Genomic DNA, 17,576 nt, shown 5'->3' on the forward strand with positions numbered 1-17,576 from the left:
GCCCTGCTCACAGATCACACTACAGCGGCAGACTTAAATGCAACTGCTTTCAAAGAAAATCAATGCTGTAATATCTAGCTTAGATATGAAAAGAAGATCAAATAAGCTTTAAGTGCTGAAGTTCAAAGTAAAATGGCAGAAGCATTTTCAATAAATAATTTCAATGTCACACACCAAGAAGAAAACAACCAAGAAGAATGCTCAAAGAGACTTAAACACACAAAACATGAAGACTTCTGTCGTAGAAGTGCTTTGGGAATGAAAAAGATTACTTCTGCTCTGATCAGTGATAATTCCAAAAAGCCAACAATCGTATTTCTATGATGAAAAGAAATTTAATGGTAATCTTACCCTTGCTATCACACCAGAGATGAACACTGTTGGTTTAGGTGGGCTGAAAAAAAAATAAGAGTGATCAATTGTACAACATATTTAGAAGGTAAAAATGAAAAGCACATCACCTGTACAAATGAAAAAAAAAAGGCATTTTTGACAATCAATGTTTCAAATAAATGAGATAAATTTCCTCTTCAAATGAATTTTGCTTTACTACCAGTTAGTGCAGCTGAGAACACTGATACAGACCTGCAGGTGTGGGCTGCAATTACTCCACATAAACTGACAGAAGTAAATAGCTAGTCCAACAGCTCTGTGTTCCTTTCTTAGTCTTGAGTCTTGGTTTGTTTGCATTGGCTTATTAATCCTCAAATTTTATCTATAAGCTGCCAGCAGTATGCTTTAGACCTAGTATATTTGTACTGTGATAAACAATGAAAATTCTTGTTGGAGTAAATCTACTGCTGTCACATGAAATAAAACAAGATTCCGAGTCTTAAAAAAACCAAAACCCAGTACTTTAAATCACAGCCTTTCAAGCAGATATTTATCTATTCTATTACACAGAAGGAGAATAAGGTAATAAAACAAATGTTAAAAAAAACAACAACACAACAATCAACAAAACAAAGCCTGCCCCACTTTTTCACTTGCGGACTTCCACTCACATCAACAGAGCCAGCCCCAACAGTAGGATTAGACTCTGAAACCAACACACCAGATTAGATTCCCAGGCCCACGGCTGTACTGATTAAGTCACGGCATCGCTGGAGTCTCTGAGCACGCTAGTTACTTAACAAGATTCATCACTGCCCTTCAAAGTTTTAACAAGTTAGCAAGACATGATTAAAAAAAGGGAAAACAGAAAGGAATTTCAGCTTTAAAATACTTCCATTTAAGAGTATCAGTAGTATTTGCTGCAATGAGGAAAAGTATTTTGATAGCTGTATTAGCACTTCTTTGATCCAATTTTCTGCCAGTATAAACTAATAAGAAGCAAAGATCAATAGCAAAATGCTTTCATTTTATCCTGATTTTGCTGAGCCAATTAGTACATTACAGTCCGGATGAGAAACACTGTAAGATGAGTAACAAAGTGGAAGGAACAACTCTAACAAAATACAGACGTACTGCAGTGGCTGTGGGTCCCATTCATGAACTAACACAATGTTATTATATGGGAAATGAACAAGAAATGGAGAAACAACATGCAGCTAGTTCTTCTTCAATTATACATGGAATCTGGCTTTAATCACACTCAGAGAAATAGTTATTTGTTTGGCATCACATTATTAACAGTACTGGATAGTGAGAAATTCAAATCAGATGGATTTTTTCCTATATTCCTACAGTAATACTTGAGTGTTCACTATGCCTGCATGATGCGTGGAATTCAAATCAACATTTCCTAAAAACAGCCTGCATATGCTGAACGTGTTAAGGCTTGTCTGTCTACCACCATACTGCATTATCTGCTCTAAGTTCCGTGCAAATTGAATGTTCCATGGTTTTGGCCAAAAATAAAACCCAAAAGCGTAACGGCTGTAGCATAATGGCTGTTTCAAGGAGCTTTTCCCACTGCAAATTTTAAGTCTCCTCAGGAACTCTGGTCTCCTATTTAGAAATGTCAAGCTGTTAACATTCAAAGGACTGAGCTTACACGTGCTAAGTTCCCTGGGTACGCACTAAGTTGGATGGAGTTAGAATATTTGGTTAAGTTTCTGCACTTATTTTTCACTTACTTGCATAATTCTTTTGTCTAAGGAAGTAGGCTGAAGGTCCTTTAGGGATCATTTTCATAATAAGCACAAATAAAAGCCTGTCAGAGTTCTACGCTTCATGCAGTACAGCAGATGTAGTTGGCCTATCTCTATAAAGACAAAAATCAGTAATACCGTTTTCCGGGTAAAAGCTCTTTCCCATAAAGAATTTAACTAGAACTCCATCATGAAACAACATATTTAAACTTGTGCACAGGCAGTTGATTCTTGGACTGTCTTTAATTGCACTGCATTCTAAGACAGCAATTAGATCCACCAAAATGCCTCACACTAAGCTTGCCCAAAGTTAACACATAACATTTTAGGGCAATTCACTGACAATCAGGGAAAAACCAACCCATTTGGAAACCAGAATATCCACATCCAGACTTGCTTGGGACAGACTTGAACACTACTTGCTAATAAGGTTCAACAAAGCAAATGATTTTATACTAAAGGAAGGGAGATCTAGATTAGATGTTGACGAGGTTTCTTACTGAGTGGTGAGGTGCTGGAACGGGTTGCCAGAGAGGATGCCCCATCCCTGGAGATGTTAGATGAAACCCTGGGCAATCTGGTTGTGCACTTGACCTAATGGCTGGCAAACCTGTCTGTAGCAGGAGGGCTGGAACATGACCCTTGAGGTCCCTTCCAACCCAAGCCATTCTATGTCTGAATTCCACCCTCATTTGTCCTCTTCCTGGCTTTCTGATCAGACTCTTGCTGTACGCTGGGTTTGCAACTTTCACAGTGAAGCACTACTGGGAATGCTAATCTGACTTCAACCTCAAGGACTTCTGTTACTCCTTTCTGGCTGACCTGAGTAACCATGCTCAATAAGAACTGCAATGAGGCCTCATCTCTGGAGAGAGCTGATCACAAAGGCAAACGTGAACATTTCACTCCTACAGAAGAAACATCATCTGATCAGCAAGTTAGTTTTCATATGTTAATTACCCCTTAGCAGGTAAAAAGACAGCAGGCTGGCCAGAAATATGAGTGACTGAGTGTATCTCTATTTATGTTCTATGCTAAGGCCACTGGCATTTTCCTTATTTTGATTATAATGTCTCAGAAAAACTGTAAAATTTTAATATTATTGATTACCTTGAATGATACACAGAAGCAGCATCAGGCTACAGCATATCTAATCACACATCTATACTAATGAGGAATCCAACTGATCAAAGAATGGCCTGGATAATCAGTCATTGATTCAAGCTTCAATTTCATTTTTAATGAGAAAAATCGTTTTACAGATGAACTTCTTCACAATAAATTCAATCTCTACTGACAGATTCTCAAATCATTGGCTTTGCTGGACACAGTTTAGCTGCCAGGACCATAATTTCATTATCACACTCGAGGACATCTAGTGCAGTTGTGGCATTCCAACATCACTCACTATCATTCCAAACAGCCTACCAAAAATAGATACAAAAATAGAGAATAGGCACAGACTACTATTGCTACATTTGTAAAATACTATCAATTACTTCAAATTCTGTTGGTGTTTTAAAGCACAACCTACATTTCTATTATTTCATAAGCTGCAGTGGTTGCTTTGAGGATCTACTTAATCTGATGAAAATCGGTTTGACAGATGTTGTTTTGAAGATACAGCATTCCTTTGTCTAGGCATCAGTAAGCAAGAAAACATTACTTTGGGACAAAAAAAAAGGTGTTTGTTTACAAACATTAATGTTTTTAAGGTTTAAATGCACACATGTATTTATAGTTTAATAATATCCACAGCTGATACTATACAAGGAATACAACAGTAGATTTGCCAAGACAGCTTATTACGTGTCAACACTTTCAGAGTCAACACTTGTTTTATTATAACACAGAGAGAAAGGGAACACATCTGTCAAAATTTCATCGTTTAAAGAACTTACCCTGATTTTACATGTGTGATGCTGTTAAGAACTGCACCTGTTTAACATCAGAATCTTGACTAGATTATTTATCCTGACCGTACTCAAATAAAATAAAGATTTTTATTACTTCATATTAAGCTTAAATAAGACCTTCATTTGACATTGCAAGTAAATCACAAAGAAGATGGAATACTTGAAAAGATCATTAACTAGGTGAAATGAGGCATTAATAATACTAGAATCTTATGTCTTCTCCTTAGAGGGATTGTTTGAGCCTGAGTCTGACAGAAACATAGTAAAAACAAACACAATGGCATTACAATTACAGCAAAATCTCCTACAGCCCACAGAAAAAGCAGATTATGATCATTTATCCAATTCCATTTAAATATAGAAACTGAATAAAGCAGTATTCCAAGTCATTATTTTTATAGCCCTTAACTAATATGTTATATACGTAATGATACATATGGGTGTGTGTATATGTGTATATATATATATATATATATATATATATATATATATATAAAATATATGCTATTACAGATCACACAAATTCCCAGCTTTTTAAGAGTGGTCCTAAGCATAGGAAAAGGCACAGCACATTCACACATCCCCTCTCCTGTCTGCAGCACCTAGACTGCCCACCCCAGTGTTACCTGACGAGATGGATCTGAGCTGAGGGCACCTTCCAGTGACTGAGTGGCAGTTCTGATCTGGATGAGGGAGAATCACTCAACTTGCAATTCAGAGCAGGAGCCTACATTTAGAGTTGACTAAATGGGAAGCAGAACCACGTGTATCCTCCACATGAATTGTAAGAGCTCGAGGAGGGGACTTAAACACATTCATGCCAGGACAGAAATGTGACAGATGAATGCTGATGCTCTAGGGCTCAAGTTAACCTCAAAGTGACAAGGTCTACGAAGAAACCTCTTCTGTGCAGAGGTTAAACTCTCATAATTCATTTTCCCTTCTGCCTTCAATTAAACTGCACAAGAGATTATTTTCTTGATACAACTGATCCATCCAAAATATTATCTGAGTACTATAAATCAGGGTACAATCAGACACAAGATACCCAATACAGAAACACTTGAACAGGCTAATCTACTTTAAAAAGGATAGAGCTACATGGGTACAAGTTTTTTGCTACACTGGGTCAAAATAGGTTAAAACAATCCAAGTAAACATATTGTACCCTCTTAGGCAAGCAAAGTGAAAAACATTAAATAGCACGATCCACCCCAACTGTTCCCTCATTAGAGCCGAATGTGTCTTTTTCATACCTTGTCCCACGCAAAGCAGTCACTCAATGAACAGAAATTTCTCCAAATATTCTGATCATCTTCAGTCAGTAAAACTTCTGACTTTAATCCTACCCTTCCTTTTTCTGGAGCTAAAAACATTTTGGCGAGCTGCTCAAACCATCCGGCTTAATCTTCAAGGTTACTTGGGAATTCGTATATTCTGATTACAAAACATTAAAGCTAACTTTCAGGTTGTTGCAGTTACATTCCGTTTTTAAAATGTTCAGACACTTCTTCATTGCAGTGCTTATCTGAATTTACACGGCTGCCTTTAATTTTGGCTTTGTCTGCGAAAATGAAGTCTGAGATGATTAAAAACACACCAAGATGATTAAAAACACATTTCTCAGCAACAGAGAAAGACTAACAAGCACACTGCTCATCAGCTTGCCTCAGATACTTTCCAATTGGTTATTATGCATTTAGGTTATTAATTTTCTGGACAGAAAAGTAATAATTAGCCTGACTGACTACCATTGGGAAATAAGCTAGTTGATTGCACTGGGACATGCAGTATCTGATATTCTACGATAATTTATCCTGCTGAGGTCATTTATTTATCTGCCATAACTTCAAAACCTTTAGGATCACCCACAGGATGGCACTGTTGAACCTCTGCTTACTGTGTATGTAAGTGCAGAACCTCACAAAAAATCCAGGTGCTCTAGCAAATAATAAAATTAGTAGAAGCAACGCTTCCTTCTTGATGAAATGAGGTATGTACATTTTTAATATGTATACATCCACATACAGACACTGCTTTGAGAAACAGCTTTCTTTTCTCCCTGTATTAGTCTGTGATCCAGTATATTCCATGAGAGAGCTCCCACTCTGCCAAGCAGTTGTTCTTTCTATACATGCAAACGAATCCAAGTTTTAAGGCAGCTCTTAATGCCCTATGAGGGCATTTTAATGACTACTTGTTTGGCTATTCATATACAAGCAAATTGGGTATCCTGGTCTTTTAATGAGATAGCAAATCACTATTCATTACACTTAATAGAGACTGATTCACTTTCATTGTTCTTACATCCACTGACAACTCACTGCAGCACATGGCCTGATTAATCTCAGCAGCATCTCATTCATCTTTGTTTTTAGTGCATGCATTAGCCACAAAAGAAAATTATTTAAGAAAGCTATCTCCCACCTCTTAGCTGCATTGTTGCACAGGCTGCACAGAGAGTATATTTCTCTTTCTTGCCACCTTCTGACCACAAAATGAAGATTTACGTATTTCAGTTTTCCTACAGACTCAGAGGAATTAGAAATAGCCCATAATCCCCCAGCTGCTGGTTCATTTATTAGGGTTCCAAGCTGCCCACCCAATAACTACATAGCATTTAGTGACCATCAGTGACAAACTTCACATAGGCAGGAACTGTAGCATCAGCCCACTTAGAACTCTTGCACTGGAAAAATGAGGGCTGTGAAAATTGACACAAAGCGAGTTTTAATCGTGACACAACTCTAAGGGAACTCTAAAACAAAGAACTAAGTGCAGTGGACTCCAAGCATGTGCAAAATGGCCAAAGATAGAAGTACGAAGGAGAGGATCAAGTCTTTCACACTAGTGCATTTCAGTGTATATTCCCATGACAGTACCATGCTTCCACACTGAGAATGACTACGGGCCTGCACTGCATCACCTCATCTTTTGGGACATGCTATCCAGCTGTGGCACTGCTGTACCTTCTCCTCCTTCTCCAGCACATGAAAGATAGAGTGGAATTGTAGAATCACAGCAACACTGTTCTAAGACACCATGACAGTACAATGGGAAGGCTAAAATCTCTCTGGTGAATCTGTTTTTGTCTCAGATGCAGAGTGGTACTTCAGAATGTTCCAGACACTGCTACTGGAATCCATACCTAACTCTTGCCTTTATATATCTCAGGCCATTAATCACGTCAGTAGACGTTCATGTTTCACTTTCCTACTGCTTTCAACAACAGCAATGCCATTTCCTATTAATCCAAACTACACAACAGATACACGTATGTGTCTCCACTTGTATAAATATATCCTCTTCCATATCCACAGCACTATTTCAAGAAGCCTCCTTAGCTCTGCTTTACATTTCACATTCTGCAGTTTCCATTCTGCAGTAGTACCCCACTCTTGTGTGAAACTCTCCAAAGCAAATGCAGATGAAAATGAGCCATTTTGTTACTCCCCCTGCAGCAAAACAGATCATGACAACTTTTTTTGGCTCATTTCCGTATCTGGAAAAGCTCCCAGAACAACCAAGGGCATTTTGGGAGGTTCTGAATGCACTCTCATGGTATCAGATCCTGTACTGAAGATTGCACGAACTGGGTTTATTGGCCAGGGACTCCACTTTAGTTCAAATCCTTCTGAAGTTATTTACTCAACTCTCTTTACCCTCCAGAGGCAAGTGGAATTTCTAGAGGAACACATCTCGTCACAGGAACAAGAAACCAACACATCTTGGAATCTGAAATTCAACCACAGAAAGCACAGGAATCATTCTTAAAGTACCTGATCCTGCATTTACAGCTCATAAAGGAGCAACAGAAGTCCGAATTCAAACATTTTTTCATCATAGTAGCATACGTCTAGTAGTAAAAAGCAAACAAACCAGAAAACAACCGAAAAAGACCCCAACACTATCCACTTAGCCCAGTGAGTGTTTCAGTATGACAAAAGACAAGGAACAAAGCTCTCTAGAAGGGATTCAGACAACAGCATCTCAATGTTTAAGTGAACTTTGAGAAATTGAATCTCTCCAGATCAAGCGACCTTCACTGACCTGCCAGGAAGCAACAGCCTTGCTCCTCTCCTACCATTTCTATGCCTGCTCTGAGCTGCAGTAGTTGGTAAGGCAGAATCTTCATTTTTCATCCAGAAGCACCCAGCCACCTGAACACAGAACAGACTGTTTCTTTCTTCTGTGTTTATCTTAAGGATTTAATCCAGAAGGTCAACACTGGATATTACTAAAATAAACTGGAAACATTCTACTAATGTCAACAGGACTGGAACTTCATACTGAGGAAAGACACGGGAAATGACCCCGAAGAAATCAATAGCAACCTGATTTAAAGTATTACAGTCAGAGGATTTCAAGAGAGTTCTTAGATAGTAAACTTTCACTCAGCGTGAAATAGATGTTTCAGCTTTTTAAGTGATAATAAAATCTGTGACAGTGCAAACAGACAACAGATCAACGTGCTGTTTAATCTGAATATAGTTCTGTAATAGCACTCATTCATTTAAGTGGGATGCACAAATCATAAAGCAACTAAAACCTCCTGCATGTCAATACCACTAGCGATTTTTTCTGTTAATCTAACAAAAACTAGTGCCAATTTTCTAGTTTAGTCTGTTAGATCTGTCACACCCTGGTGCTCTGCATGTTTGGATGGCATTTAATTGCTTCAATTAAAATATCTAAAGCAGATCATTTCCTCAAAAAAAAGCATTACAGAACCTGCAGGATGGCAGATAACCACTTGGCTACACTGCTTTCTACATACGTTATTAACAGCCATTATAACATAGTTAGATCACATCCTTTTCTGTTTGTGATGTGTACACAGCTCTGCTTTTTGGTCTGCTTTTTACAGGAGAAATAGATCAGTTTGAGGAGAGGAAACAAAACAAGCACCCACAGTCTCAGCTGAATTTACATTTATTAAACAACAGCAATAATGTTGGTACTTTATACTAGTAGTTTGCAATAGTATTTTATACTTGAACAAACATTTTTTCACACAGAGGACAAGAGAAATAAAAACACTGTAAAAATGACTCCTTCTACCTCAGCCACTACCTGGCAGCACAGCTCTGGCCAGAGCACTGTCTGCAGTCATGCTCCTGTGACTGGAGCTGAAGGGTGTTCACAGCAAGAACACAGCTTATCCAAAACATCAGCCCAGTGGTAGTACCTCTGGCTACTGCCTGCATAGTATAAGAAGTGAAGTTACAATTACAGGAACCGACTTATTAAGTTATTAGCTTTCTTATCTTTGAAATCAGGGACAATTGTCCTAAGCAGAATGTACTGCTTATTTAAAAAACAAATTGCACCTAAGCATCAATGTAGATTAGATTACCCCCCCCACACCAAAAAGATTTTTTTTTTTCCAGAAGATCCCTTGACATTTATTTCCATACACCTCAAAGGGTCACTTCGATCATAACTGTGTCTAATTGGACATACAGGCACTTTAGTTTTACTTGCTAATGAGACAGGATATAGCTTTTCTAGAAATCCATCAATAGCCAAAGGCAGAGATCTCTCCTGATTCAGAATGTCATTTTCACTCTGTACAGATGTCAACAGAGTAATGGAGTCCCAGGACATCACTGTGAAAATGAATGGGAATGTATGACACCAGAATGAGATTGTCCAACAATTAAAAAGCAGAAATAGTGATTATCAGAATAGGTGCAACTTCTACCAACCACATGTGCCCGTTTGTAAAAACTACAGTGCAGGACTTCTCATAATATGTCATGACTGACAGCTTATTCTTTTCAATTTTCACATTTTGAAAAAATATTCTGTAAATATGAGACACTTCTACTACAAAAATACGCTTTTTATCTCTTGGTTCTGTTACCATTCTCCTGTGCCCTTCCCACCACTGAGGCTCTTCAGGCTATTGTGACTCACAGTTAAACTCAACTGTGTAGTAAAGCTGACGCTAGTTTAAGAATTCCATATAAAACATCTCCATTTAGTTTTCATTACAATAGCACGTGCTTAGAGGGAGCTCAACATCTGCAGAAGCAAGAACGAGAGGAAATTTTTAATGGCACATTTTGGTAGAAGGTTCTCTCCATCCCCTTCACCTCCAGCTACCTCTGATAGTCTAGCTCCCAGGGGCTAGTTCCCAAACCAGTAGATTTTCCTTGTTTTTAGTGGTAGCACAGAAGTTGTGCAAAGTAGAAAGAAAATGATCTTATTCATAACTGTCAATAACTACTTATTTTCAGAAGAGTGACGACTTTAAATAACATTGCTTCAAACCTGGCACTTTCCTGGAGAAAAAAAAAAAAAGAAACATCTCTCACAGCATAATCACTTCACATGAAAATAGAAAAAATACAGGAATTTGGAACTTCTAGCAACCAAATTTTGCTGCAGGCTGGAGTGTAAGATGAGGCACGGCCTGATACAGCTGAACTCTTCTGAATTTGAATCATTATAGAAACAGCTAAATACCTCAGAAAAGAGAAGACTTAAAATACTTTAGAGGAACTGGAATATTTTGGATCTTACCTTTCTTCTTTTTAATCAAAAACTTAGGGACAAAAATTATAGATAGCTGGCTGGAGATGGCTAAGTCAAAGAACACCAAGAAAGTATTCAGATGGTTAACTTGCTTGCACCAGAAAAGCAGACCATGAAAGAACGTGAACAGCAAGAGAGACAGTAGAAATCAAATGGAGGGAAATACGTACATCTGAGGAAGGTCTCACATCCCATTATCACTCTAAATTCCAGCTCGCTAATTTATAATACATGTAAATCTTAATAAATAAATAAAAAGACACTAAAAATAATCTATATTGTCACTTAACTGAAAATTAAAAATATTATCTGAATTTGTTGTTCAGATTTGGAAACGTAAAATAGCAAAGGCTAGTGAAAAGGAACAAAGCTGGTCTAGCATCCAATGAAAATTAAATCAATGTTAGGGATTGAATAAAACACTCTAACACACATGGATTACTACCAGATTTAGTCAAAACATGATAGCTGTGTTTATGGGCCCAGCATAAGAACAAAGAAAAACCACCAAAATAATACCTGATAGCTTTACAGCTTGTCTTTGTATTCACTTACAACCCCTTTGCATTCTTTCCTGGGATTATGTTTTATAAACTGCTTTCAACCCGCAAACAAGTCTGCACATTTCTCACATCAAATACCCATGCATTCACTGTGGTGGCTTTAGCAACACAAAAAAAATACAAACAAAAAGAACAGACGTAAAGAGAATATCCTTAATTAATCAAAAGACCACATCACTTCCTAATATTCAACCTCTGCATTTATGGCAAAATGTTGTATTAAGCGATATGGCATTCCTATTATTAACCTGCACATTCAAAAGAGACGGCAGACCTCTCTTGTGCATACTTGCTCTGAATTCTTGCTGATATGACATTAAAATTGACAGAAGGGTATTGGGCTCCTGTCGTATCTATTTAAAATCTTCATAGAGAAGGAGTCCATTGAGACCTACCCTAGGCACCTGGATGACAGCCGTGCTATTGCTGCTACATAATGGCCAGCTGCAAACTGAAGCCTAATTTTGTTTTTGTCTATCAGAGGGATCTTGTCTAGGTACCTCCAGTTGTGAAGAAAGAAACATCCTCCAGTTTTACAGCAATGGTTCTCATTCACATTACTGTAACATATCAAGGGAAGTGAAAAACTGTAAAAAGAGCTTTAAGCAAGAAAAGAAAGTTTCTGTTTTGTTTTGTTTTCGTTCCTGATGAAGCTCAGCTGCAAAGCACAGAACAGTGCAACACGGAGGGGATACAAGTACAATGCACAGCTCAGAAAGAAATGTGCAAATATGCTACTGTCTGTGAGTGGAAGTAAGAAGAACCCATTCTTTCCAACGACCAGATAGCTCATATTATTTATTTATACAGTAGTGGGCAGAAGTACAGAATAGGGAACTGTAGAGGCAAGAAGAGAGAGCCAAAAATGGGGAAAAGGAAAAGAAATAAAGGAAAAAGAAGAAGTGGGGGAGAGGTGGAGAAGTCCTCTCCTTTGGCAGCACTCCTGAAAAAGTATCAAAAAGAATTTCTTAGAAGGTGGTGGAAGGATAAGTTCCTTTTACAACCGTTAAGTGACAGGGCAGGAAGAAACATTGAGAGAAGCACTTCTTGTTACCACAGCTCACATGTGCCTCTGTTAGGAAACAACTGGGAGGACAGTTAACAGGCTGGTATTGTGGAGCACAGCTGATTGCAACAGGATCACTGAAGCAAAATAAGGGGAGTGGTGAAATCTGCAACAAGAGACTGGAAATCCTAAATGTCAGAAGTGAGGACTAGCATCCCGCAGGTATTAATTAAACTGCCTTACCTCCAGATAGGTAGCAGATCTCTTACAAAGATAACGGAGGACTAAATCAAAAGGGAAATTCATTCAAACAACCCTGCCTGTCAGCAAGTGAAAGGAAAAGGGAAGCCAACCACTCATAGCCAGGTACATGCAGCCTGTTAAAATCCAGCATTGCATACACCAGCATATAAGAGGACAATTACATATTTGATGCTGTTTCTGCCAGAAACATGGAAGTAGGAAGTTCAATCTACCCTTAGCCTCAGCCATTTGGAAAATACACCCGGGCACACGTTCAGATCCCTCTGCAAGGAGCTCTGATAACCTTCTCAGCAACCAATCAATGCTCAAAGACTCTCATATTGATTTCACTTAATGCTATCTCACTAACACTTGGCATATGAACCAATTTGACCACCTGTTATTACCACTTCTTTTAGGTATGGTAATCTTGAGGAACTAATCAATTAAGAACTTTTACACCAGGCTGACAGACTATATATTTTTTAACTTTTAGCCAACGTGCATATTTAGAACTTCGGGAAAATTTTGCTTTGTGATGACAAGACTCAATTATTTCAGGTGGATCAGGTCATGTATCAATTCAATATACTAACGTAGCAAGGTGAGGCTGTAAATTAGCAGTATTTATGTATCCTGGAAACTCTAGGGAACATCTACCTACTCAGCATCTCAATCATTGCACACACAGTGCAGCAGTTTCAAAAGCAGTTTATAAACTTGGACTTGAAATCCGGGTTTTTGCATTAATGTAACCTGCCACAGTTTCCAAACGGATTGGGTATTCACCATTTCACTTAATTTAAATAGAAACACTATCTCTGAAAAATGTGAAGAGTCTCAATTGAGCAGGGTACTTGCCCTCAAGAAACCACTTCTGAATTTTCAGTAGAACATGCAACTTAGCCTGAATAACCACTGTCAAAGAGCTACAGCAAAACAGAAACATCTGATATAATCCTTGGGGATAATATGAAAAGAAGTTGAGCAAGAACACACAGTTTAAAGAGGGGAGAGCAGAAGAGCTGGTGGTTTAAAACCACATATGATCTTGGTTTTGCTTCTAGTCCATGTAAGCTGTTTTTCAACAGCCAAACATTACTTTTCTATTAATAAGAGAAGGAACATGCAACACTGCAAAACGTGGATTTGAAAGCCCAAGAGATCATAGTCCAAGGCACAGAATGGACAAAGAAAGCAGAGCCCAACTCAAACACCAGTGTACATGTGCCCTTGTGTCCCTTGTCCCATCTTCCCTAGTGGCTTGCTTCACTGTTAGCTGAGGCTCCACTAGCCATGCCAACAGGTATCAAGCTACAGATAACAGGCTCATCACTACAGAGTTGCACTGGTTCAGAGCTCCGGGAAGAACATTACTGGAGTTTCAAATGCCCATGGCAATTTGCATTTTCACCTGGAACATGACTAGGTTTTCCTTGCTTTTAGCAGCATGTCACAGCATACACGTACATTGCACAATCACACTCATTTACACTGGCACTTCTGTTGATCAGAAATTAAATCAGGCTATTTGGACCAGTGTGGTCGTGAAAATAAAGAAGTGGCTTCAGATGGTTCCAGCAGTCTAATTAGTAACATTCTGGGGATGAGTATATGAGCTTTCATCTTGAAAAGGCTTGGCAACTCTGCAGGGCCATCCTGACTCCACAATTTGCTGCTTAAGTGTCTCCTCCCAGACACTGACACAAAGTGCATCTTCTCAGATCACTCTTAATAAAGTACACTACACTTTGAATTGCTTTAGAACTGCTGTCTTGGATTATACTGACTCTTTAAAATGATACAAGTGTACATACTATTTACACAGCTCAAAAGTAAAACTGTCTTCTATGATTCTATTTTAGAGAACCAGAACTACCAAATCTGAGGGACAAACACTGAAAAAATAAAAACAAAAGTACTAAGTTGTGATTCTGTAACTGACTGTTCTGTAATTACAGAAGGACTAAGTGGGAAGGGATCACTGGAGGCCATCTGGTTCAAACCCCTGCTTTTGCAGGGAAACTCAGAGTCACTGGTCCAGGATTATATCCAGGCAGCTTTGGAAGATCTACGAAGAGGAGACTCCACAGCTTCTCTTGGAAAATCTGTGCCAGTGCTATGTCACCTGAACAGCAAAGAAATACCTCCCAATGTTTACAATTGCACAATCTTAAGTGACAGTAACAAAACCTGTAAATCACAGTCCTCTGCCCGGTAATATTTTAATAGTGTAAATTACTTCCTACTGGAATGCAGAGGAGAAATTGGCAAGTGTATTACACATACAGGTCAAAGAATCATTACACACACAGAATCAAAGTACTTTTTAGGGACTGGCCTCATCCCACTTCACTCAATCTTCATTTATAAAATCAAGATTCCCTGGTCACCTACTTTCACGCTGTCATTCAGCAGGATAAGGTTATGCATTACTCCAAACTTGCTCTATGAGAGTGTCATCCAAGACAGTGTCTGTGTCAGTGAGAATGAATCCCTTAAGCACTGCAGGAAATATTTTTTAAGCCACCACACTGTTTAACTGCAAGAGAAAGATGATAATCTTACACACTCTGTGTTACCTATTCTCCAAATTTAATTAAAAAACAAAAAAAAAACAACCCACAAAAGATAAACTACCTCTGATTTTTTCCAAATACTTCAAGATCAGTACAGATTAGCTGAGGATTGTTTTCTGCAAACAGACAGTTCTTGGAATTCATCAAGTAATGGAAAGCCAAAGATAAAAAGGACCTTGAAGAAGTGCACAACAGTCACAGAGTGGGGTTCACATGAAATTATTCACAGGAACACCTCTAGCTGTACAGAAGTCAGAGCATATTACCTCTTAACTTTTTAAAAATTCATACTGATGCTTCTTGAAATATTCATGCATGACTGACAGCAGAACTGAGACAGTTCCCACCAGGACTTGACTTCCTACACAGCAAAAAGGCTACCTACACTCTTGAAGGTAGAATTCTTCTCACAGGAGAAGAAGATAAAAAAAAAATAAAAGGATATAGTCCTGCTTAGAAGAGAGCCTTAGCTGATGCTCCTTTGTCCAGACTCATCCTTTCGGTGTTTTGAGGGACCAAAAACATCTAAGGGGTCCTTAAGGTGATAGCAGATAACATTTGTCCCATGATGGGCAAAGAACACAGACAAGGCAAGACTTGTAGGAATTTTCAGGTGTGCGACAGAAGTCTGAATATTTCAAGCCTAAAAATGGCCAGGAGCTCAAAACCTCACCTAAATTTCCAAGAGTGTTAAGTGAGAGACTAATGAGATATTTCATCCATGCTTGTAAATTATGCTCCAAAAGCATTTGTGCTTACACATATCTACTACACACACGCTAAGGCACAGCAAATACAGTTCACTCTGTACAAGAGTCCTCAAAACTCCATGGGCTAAATGGGACTTCCTGCATTTTTAGGAGACTGCAATATCCTCCCAAAACAACATAATACACCAGCCATGCTTTATTGTCATTGCTTCTCTGTGATGTCTCTACTATATACCCTTACAGAGACAAATCCCATGAGATCTAAGTGCCGAAAATATGAACTTGACAGGTTAGGCAGGAACAGATGAATACAAAAAAAAAAAAAAAAAGAGAGAGACTGGGATTTGTAAAAGAGAGGAAAAGACATCTGAAGCTAAACTGGAGAGAAACCTAAAAGAAAATGCTAAGTGATGAAATGCAGGTTGTACATAACGAAGAAGAGATCGAAGTTTTACAGCTAATATATTTTTCTCCCAGAGTCCTGGTGAACAGAAAACTGAACATGACCCAGTAGAGTTCCCTAGCAGCACAATAGGATCACAGAATCGTAGGGGTTGGAAGGGACCTCCAGAGATCACTGAGTCCAACCCCCTGCCAAAGCAGCTCCCTAGCCCAGGTTGCACAGGTAGGTGTCCAGGTGGGTCTTGAACATCTCCAGAGAAGGAGACCCCGCCACCTCTCTGTGCAGCTGTGCCACTGCTCCGTCACTGCACTGTGAAGGAGTTCCCATGCACATTTGTGCAGAACTTCCTATGCTTCAGTTTGTGGCCATTTCCCCTTGCCCTATCAGCACACACTGCTGAGAAGAGTCCAGCCTCGTCCCTTTGCTTCTCTCTCCTTAGATAGGATGCAGAGATTAAGTGGGAGATTATGGACCACATCATCTGGAATATGGCCTCTAATACAGGACACCAGATCAGTGAAGTGGACTCAGTGGAACCACATAGATGATCGGGGTGCCAGAGCACTCAACCTGTGAGAAAAGGCACAAGCTAACTGGCTTTGTTCAAGAAAGAAGGCTTTGGGCCAAGAGCCTGCCACTACTTACAAAGAAGGCTTGTCTTCTGACATCTTAGATGAAGTCAGGCTCTAAATAGTGGTACATGGTGGCAAGATAAGAGAAAATAAACATAAATTGATACAAGGGTGGCTCACACTGGCTGTGAGGAAAAATTTTCTTCGCTTGAGGACAGTCAATTCTGTGGCCTCCGTCTTTGGAGGTTTTCAAGAGCAAGGCAGTTAAAGACCTGAGTATTCTGATCTCTATAGTTGACCCTGCTGCTCTGAGGCTGGTCTAGAGATGCTGAGGGCCTCTTGAATCTGAATTACTACATGATCAAGACCCTGGTCTGTCTTTGTAATAGGCCAGAGTTTATAAGAAACATAGAAATATAGTACTCTAAACCAGACAATCTACACCAGACAGTTTGCTTCCAGCTATCAACAACAAATCTTCAACAATACTGCAAATAACTAATTGAAGTATAATATGATCACTTCCCTGTAATTCATCTCATCAACAGCTCTTTGTCTTCATCTGTTCCTATTCAGCTAGGCAATCCACAATTGAGAGCTTTCTGAAGTTTCACCGTTGCCCTTGCTTTCAGCATACACCTGGAATCATCTCTAAAATGTAAATAACACCTTCACTGATCTGAAGAAAAGACAGGTTTTCAACATCCCTTACGACTTCTAGAAGAAAATTGGTAAACCAAAGCTCAATGAAGTTCTAAGATTTATTTTTTATTAATCTTAGTTCCACCTAGTAATATTCCTATTTGAAAATACCTCTGATAGCAGAATAAATAAAAAGTAGACAGTTTTTTTTGTTGTGCTTTTTCTGAAGATCGCCTTCACACGGTTGAAAAGCTGCATACAGGTCATCAGATGGTATGTCTGCAAGGGATAAATTTTCTCCAAGTTTTC

At 38.8% G+C, this 17,576-nt stretch overlaps 1 protein-coding gene across 1 annotated transcript in view; it reads right to left on the reverse strand.

Annotated features, from left to right (window-relative positions):
- Positions 1-17,576, reverse strand: part of DAP (death associated protein) — a 42,088-nt gene that overhangs the window by 1,637 nt on the left and 22,875 nt on the right. Inside the window, exon 3 of the mRNA XM_065752066.1 lies at positions 352-394. Coding sequence (XP_065608138.1) covers positions 352-394 — 43 coding nt within the window. The remainder of the gene's footprint in view (positions 1-351; positions 395-17,576) is intronic.

This window comes from Cyrtonyx montezumae, unplaced genomic scaffold, assembly GCF_038088225.1.
Source record: "Cyrtonyx montezumae isolate F1298 unplaced genomic scaffold, pur_monq_1.0 scaffold_8, whole genome shotgun sequence".
In the NCBI taxonomy this organism is placed as follows: Eukaryota; Metazoa; Chordata; class Aves; order Galliformes; family Odontophoridae; genus Cyrtonyx; species Cyrtonyx montezumae.